Raw genomic sequence first — 6,715 nt, forward strand, 5'->3', positions numbered from 1 at the left:
AAGTAGATGGTGAAAAGGGTTGGAGCGAGGACGGATCCTTGTGGCACTCCACAGCTGACTGTGTGGGGTGATGATTGGAACCGTCCTAGAGCCACATGCTCCGTCCTGCCTGTGAGGTAAGACTGGAACCAACTTAGTGTGGTCCCAGAAAGTCCCACCACAGACTGGAGACGGTGGAGCAAGATGTTGTGGTCCACGGTGTCAAAGGCGGCCGACAGGTCCAGTAGGAGGAGGAGAGATGTTGAGCCTTGGTCTGCAGTCATATGTAGGTCATTCATGACGCGTACAAGGGATGTCTCAGTGCTGTGTGCTGCTCGAAAACCGGACTGACATTTTTCATATATGTTATGGATGTGAAGGTGATTGTGGAGTTGGGCTACAACAACTTTTTCCAGGATTTTAGACAAAAACGGCAGGTTTGAAATGGGTCTGTAGTGGGCCAGGATGTCGGGGTCGAGTAACGGCTTTTTCAGATGGGGGCGGATGACTGCAGTTTTGAGAGCTGGAGGAACCTGACCGGATTTGAGAGACTGATTGAGGATTTCTGTGATCAGTGGACTGATGGCTGTAATATTGGATTTTAATAATGATGTGGGGAGAGGGTCCAATGAGCATGTGGCGGTTCTCATACACTTTATGATCGTCTCCACTTCTGTCTGTGAAGTCCCTGAGAAAACAGAAAATATGTTGAGCGGGTTTGTGATACTAATTTTGGAGGAGGGTGAAACAGTGGAAGTGGCCTTTGACGGACAAGGTGGCAAAAGAACAATTGGATCAACATTTGTCATCTAATGTTTAAGTTCTTAAATCCTTTGTTTTTGTCTTGCATCCGGCTGATGAAAATTACATTGAATTAAATGATGCAGACTTCTACTTGTTAATCACATTGTAACTTTAGTCTACATTTCTGTCTGTTCTTAACTTCCCTCTGTAGGTCAGAATTCTAATTACTGATAATGTCAAACAGAGGGCTTATTCGAAACATCCGCAGCCCTCCTCAACCCCCAACACCAATACTAGGTGAGATCAACTGAACCATCATCGTTTCATTTTGCTTAGATTTTGTACAGAAAAGAGGTTGTAATTGTGCTTTCAGTGTGTCCGCTAGGGGTGGAAATCCCAAGACTGCTTCTGATACGATATCATCATGATACTTATGTCCCGATACGATATTATTGCGATTTTAAACATATTGTAATATTCTGCTATATATTGCAATTTACCACCTTTTTTCCAACTTCTAATTTTTCCCAATTTTAAATGATGTCCCGAAAAGGAAACTTTGTCAACATCTGTTTTTTCTAAAAAGATAAAATTTCTCAGTTTGTTCATCTCACTTTAAATTTATTGCTGAAAAATAAGACTTTCAAGCAGACAAACTGACCAACACATACAGTATATAATAAAAGATTGATACTTGCCGCCTGTGTTTATACAGTACTGCTATGGAAAATATCGCAGTACTATATTGATTTCTTCTTTTTTTTTCTTCTTCCTAATGTCCACTGTATACATTACTTAGTGGACAAAATTGTTGCCACCGCTGCTTCAGCATTTTGTCATGAAGTTGTAATAACATGACTCTGCAGAGCTGTATGCTCACTGAACTCATCAGTCATCCAGTCTCTCTTCCCTTTGCAGGTGAGCAACTGGAATAGTGACAGGACGTCTTCACCCCCACCCCCCCACATGTCTGCTCTTCATCTGTAATGTCCTACTCTGGCGCAAATGAATACGGCCAGCCATCAAATTATAATGACCTTATCCATATTCTTGAAATCATTTAAATATTGAGTCATGCCACTGAAAATGTTTTAGATAACACAGAAGTATAATTCCTGTAGTCTACTCCACAACAACAGACTCCCAGTTTCTCCCGACTCGCGTTCCACTCTCCACACCGCTGCTCTACGGACAAGAAGTCACTTTGTAAGATAGATAATGTTGTGAGACACATACAATGACAATCTGAGCCTGTTTAATGCAAAAACAATCACTTCTAGTGGACAAAAATTGTGGTTGCACAATTGCCACATTAGGTAACATCGCAGCTGTGTGAACTGTGTTCTCGCTCAAATCTGGACCAATTTCATAGATTTTTGTTCGCATCAGTCTATTAAACACAAATACAGTTATGCACATAAGTTTACATGCCCAAGCTTTCAGTTCCTGAAAAGAGGAATAAAAAAAATCATGTTTTCTTATTGCCTCAATTAAAAAACAATTTTCTTTGTGAATAAAAAATGTGTTGTAAATAAATAAATGTTCTTCCTTAAAATACAGGGGGCTTAAGTATACAAACCCCTATGTTAAATTCCCATAGAGGCAGGCAGATTTTTATTATTAAAGTCCAGGTATTTCATGGATCAGGATACTATGCATCTAGCTAAAGTTCACTTGGCCTTTGGAATTAAAATCGCCCCATATCATCACATACCCATAACCATACATAGAGATTGGCATGGGATACTTTCCATAAAATCAACTTTATCAGATAATTTTCCAGAACATGATTTTTTTTTTTTTATTCCTTCTTTTTAGTCAACTTAAGCATCGGCATGTAAACTTATGAGCACAACTGTACATGGTTACCCTGGGTTATCACCTGTTTCACGTCTCCTAAGGTTGCATCTATTCGCTGGATTTTTCCATAGCGGTTGTTAGCTAGCAAATAAGTTTGTTGTTGTTCCTATTTTGACACATATCCTAATATTATACTTTCTTCTTGCAGCATGTTCAAAGTTGTTTTTATGTGTCATGCCCATTGTGCAGATTGCACTTGGTGAGTGATTCATATTTACAGACATTTTATGTGTGTGTGTTTCACTGAAATTTCATATTTTAAATGTTGGAAGTCTGAATTTTTTCTGTACTAAGGAATACATTAAATGTGACTAATCTGCTGTAATCATCCATGTGTCCAAAAGGCGCTGTACATCTTGATGACTGTCCGCGTCAGCACTACATTCCCATTTATTTAATTGTGGTGGGAGTCTTTAGCCTGGTGCTGGCGGTGCTCTCCTGTCTGCCCTGCGCTCAAAGGTCCGAAGACAGTGCCCCTAACACACTCAGTCAAGTCTGCACGGCCTGGAACTCGTTGACATCTTGCTTTTTGTTTGGCTGGTTTATTGCTGGTGAGTTTAAACAGAATTAACTATGAGCTCACAGTAGAAAGCACAACCAAAAATAATGCAAGGGAAATCATAACAAGCTCAAGGGAAATACTTGTTCTGGCAAACAGTCAAACCACTATTCTAAATTTATATTCAACAATTTGACAACAACACAAACTGCAGCCTCTTAAATGATCACAAGACTTCATTAGCTAGGTGTACCTAATAAATACTAATTTGCAGGTTCTCCCGGCTGCAATATGCCTCCTAAAGGTGCCCCTGTTGGAGTATCAACACACTTTAGTTACATCTATCGGCCACTATATTCCCTTATATGTCTGCTGGAGATCCCACTCCTTTTGAAATTGACACAGCTGCACACAAACCCTTAAGGTATACATGAAAAATGACGCAAGCCATTGTAAACAATGGGTTTTAGAGTGTAGTGGTGCTGTTGCAGCCTTTTGTGACAGTCTAACAATCAAGGAGTCATATGCACAAAAGATGACACGTGAAAAGAAGTTTATTTTTTAATTTTAAGAAGACCAAATTGCGCAATGTTTATTAAAGTTAGATTTATTTAAAGTTATTATTAATATTGTAATATCTGTGAATACATTTAGACGGTTATATACACAATGTATTTCATTTTCTGGAGTTTCTTTATTTTCTAGGTAATGTGTGGATATACTCTATTTATGAGCCTAACTACAACAAGAACACAACCAATGTGGATCCCTACTGCGACCGGACACTGTACCTGTTTGCCTTCTGGACCACCACCCTGGTCTACATCCTTCTGGGTTTGTTCCTGGTGGGCGGCTGCTGCGTGCTCTTCTGCTTCTTTCTGTGTGGCCGAGCCGACCCCGACGACAATGTCTAGGGACAAACAAATGAGGAAACAGGATGCATCTCATGAGGCAGAAAACAATGGGTTGGCTGCTAAAGGTTCATACATTGCAACACAAGACTAATATGTCATATCCTAACACCTATTATGTTTAATAATGGCACTTCTAGTTGCACAACCTTTGTTTTGGCAGCCCCAGTGGATACATGCCTAACTCCAAGATGCTGTACCTTTTACACTGATTATAATTGTTTGTTTTCTCAATGCTGATCCTTTTCTTCCTCATTGAGAAGAACCTGCAATACATTATTTTTGTTGTAATCTTCTCTCACTTTTTGTCCAAAAAATATGCTGACGTATTGTTTACATGTTGAGCCAGGGATTGGGTTTAAACTTGATGCAGAGTAAAGAATTATATGGTAAAATGTCGGTTTTAGTGAATTAATTTTGACTTGATGTTACTCTTTTTTTGGTATTTTAATGCTCATGATTGTTGACAATTTGTCAAGTTTTGTAAGAAGTCAAGATAGTTATCAAGCACTTTACTGTAATAGACAGTAGTTTCTCATACATCATAAGCCTATATGCAATACTTTATTATGTATAATTCATTGGTTTGTTTCCTGGAGGTTCCAACATTTTTGATGGTTGTCCATGTGTTCCTTCTTTAATCACTACACTAAAATTTGTCTACAGATCAAACTGTATCCGATGAGGTTTTTACTGCTATGTTTTATACTAACTAATTTAGCTCAGCCTAAAGTCTTTCAGGAAGACCTAACTATTAATCGATGTTCTCCTAAATCAATTCAGCTGTAAATAAACATTTTGTCACATTTTATCATGGTGTGTATAACAGTCGTAAATCTGCAGCTAGTCTCTCCTGATAGTAATCTAGCTCAGTGTAAATTCTTCCAGGTGATCAATGCTCTCTACCTAAACTGTATCAGCTGGTGAAGGCGTTCACCTTCCTGCTAAACCAAGCAGAATCATACACAAATTGCCAAAGGGGCAATCACAGAATCACAACCCTGCTTCAAAATCCGTTTCTCCCTCAACTGTTGTTCCCACCCTCCACCTCCCTTTCCACCTCCTTTGCGAATTATGAGACTCTAAGCTCTCACATAGTGTGCTGCATGAGCATGTTCTTTGAAAATGTAATGCTTACAATTCATTAAAACGTTTGAGTGGAAAAAACTGGGAGTCCACGGCCTCCCCTCCACGGCGACAGAAAAGTCCCAACCACAGGACCATGTCGGCATCAAAAGCAGATGAAACTGTATGAATAGCTGAAAAAATGGGAAAGGGATAAATATGGCAAAATAAAGAGTGAGAAATGATAGGGGTTCAAATGTTTTGCATAACTCATCCCCTATTTCTTTACAGCAGGCAGACATAAGAGGAAGGCATATAAACATAAAGATGAGAAAAAAGAGAAGCCATGTTTCACCTGGTATCAAAATCCTGATTGATGGGATTACAAGTAGACAGTTCTAAGTAGGCCTACAATTGTAAACATTCAGGACACTTGCATTCTGACGACAGCTGTCAAAATATGTTACTTCTTGTGCTTAAGACAAGACAAAAGTGTGTTGACCGGAGTGATTAGTGTTTTTTGTCTATACATACAGTATTAAGATAAAGTAAGTCACCTTAAATGGTCTGGTTGTTGTTACAGGTGATTTCTGCTAAGTTACATTACGGTCACATATTCTGACGACAGCAGTCTAAATATGTGACCCCTTGTGCCTAAGACCAGATGTTGACCAGAGTGATTATTGTTTTTTGTTTATTCATATGAAGATAAAATAAGTCACCTAAAATGCTTTGGTTGTTGTGACAGGTGAATTTTGAAATGTTCAAAGATATATGATTTTTTTTTTATGGGGACAATTCACATTCCTCATGATTAAGTCTACTCTGTGATGTTTATTAGGGACCAACAGAATAAACACAACACACACACAGTGCAGGCCAAAAGTTCGGAACCACCTTCTCATTCAATTCGTTTCCTTTAATTTTATGACTATTTACATTGTATATTCTCACTGAATGCATCAAAACATTGAATGAACACAAATGGGATAATGTACTTAACCGAAGTGTGAAATAATTGACAACATGTCTTGTATTTTGGTTTCTTCAAAGTAGCCTCCCTTTGCTTTTTTGATAGCGCTGCAAACCCTTTGTGTTTCTGAGGTAGTCACCTTTCACTTCACAGGTGTGCCTTGTCAGGGTTAATTGGTGGAAGTTCTTGCCTTATGAATGGAGCTGGGACCATCAGTTGTGTTGTGCAGAAGTCAAGTTGATACACAGCCAACAGCCCTATTGGACAACTGTTAGAATTCATATTATGACAACAACTATCTGCTAACAAAGGAGAAACAAGTGGCCATCATTACTTTAAGAAATGACGGTCAGTCAGTTGGGAAAATTGCAAAAACTTTGAATGTGTCCCCGAGTGCAGTCGCAAAAACCATCAAGCGCTATAACCCCCAAGGAAAGGAAGACCAAGTGCCACCTCTGCTGCTGAGAATAAATTCATCTGAGTCACCAGCCTCAAAAATCGCAAGTGAGAAGCAGCTCAGATTAGAGACCAGATGAATACCACACAGAGTTCTAGCAGCAGACACATCTCTAGAACAACTGTTAAGAAGAGACTGCGCGAATCAGGCCTTCATGGTCACATAGCAGCTAGGAAACCACTGCTAAGGACAGGCAACAACCAAAATAGATTTGTTAGGGCCAAGAA

At 39.2% G+C, this 6,715-nt stretch overlaps 1 protein-coding gene across 2 annotated transcripts in view; it reads left to right on the forward strand.

Moving 5' to 3' along the window:
• The window catches only part of LOC117934936 (transmembrane protein 272-like), a 7,001-nt gene extending 2,393 nt beyond the window's left edge, over positions 1 to 4,608 (forward strand). Inside the window, exons 2-5 of one of the 2 annotated variants that reach the window (XM_034856955.1) lie at positions 935 to 1,020; positions 2,732 to 2,782; positions 2,928 to 3,134; positions 3,788 to 4,608. In XM_034856955.1, the coding sequence (XP_034712846.1) occupies positions 957 to 1,020; positions 2,732 to 2,782; positions 2,928 to 3,134; positions 3,788 to 3,996 (531 nt within the window). In that variant the 5' untranslated portion in view covers positions 935 to 956 and the 3' untranslated portion in view covers positions 3,997 to 4,608. The remainder of the gene's footprint in view (positions 1 to 934; positions 1,021 to 2,731; positions 2,783 to 2,927; positions 3,135 to 3,787) is intronic. The other variant, XM_034856956.1, reaches the window with a different exon arrangement.
• The last annotated feature ends 2,107 nt before the right edge of the window (positions 4,609 to 6,715 follow it).

The sequence above is a fragment of the Etheostoma cragini genome, chromosome 19 (assembly GCF_013103735.1).
Source record: "Etheostoma cragini isolate CJK2018 chromosome 19, CSU_Ecrag_1.0, whole genome shotgun sequence".
In the NCBI taxonomy this organism is placed as follows: Eukaryota; Metazoa; Chordata; class Actinopteri; order Perciformes; family Percidae; genus Etheostoma; species Etheostoma cragini.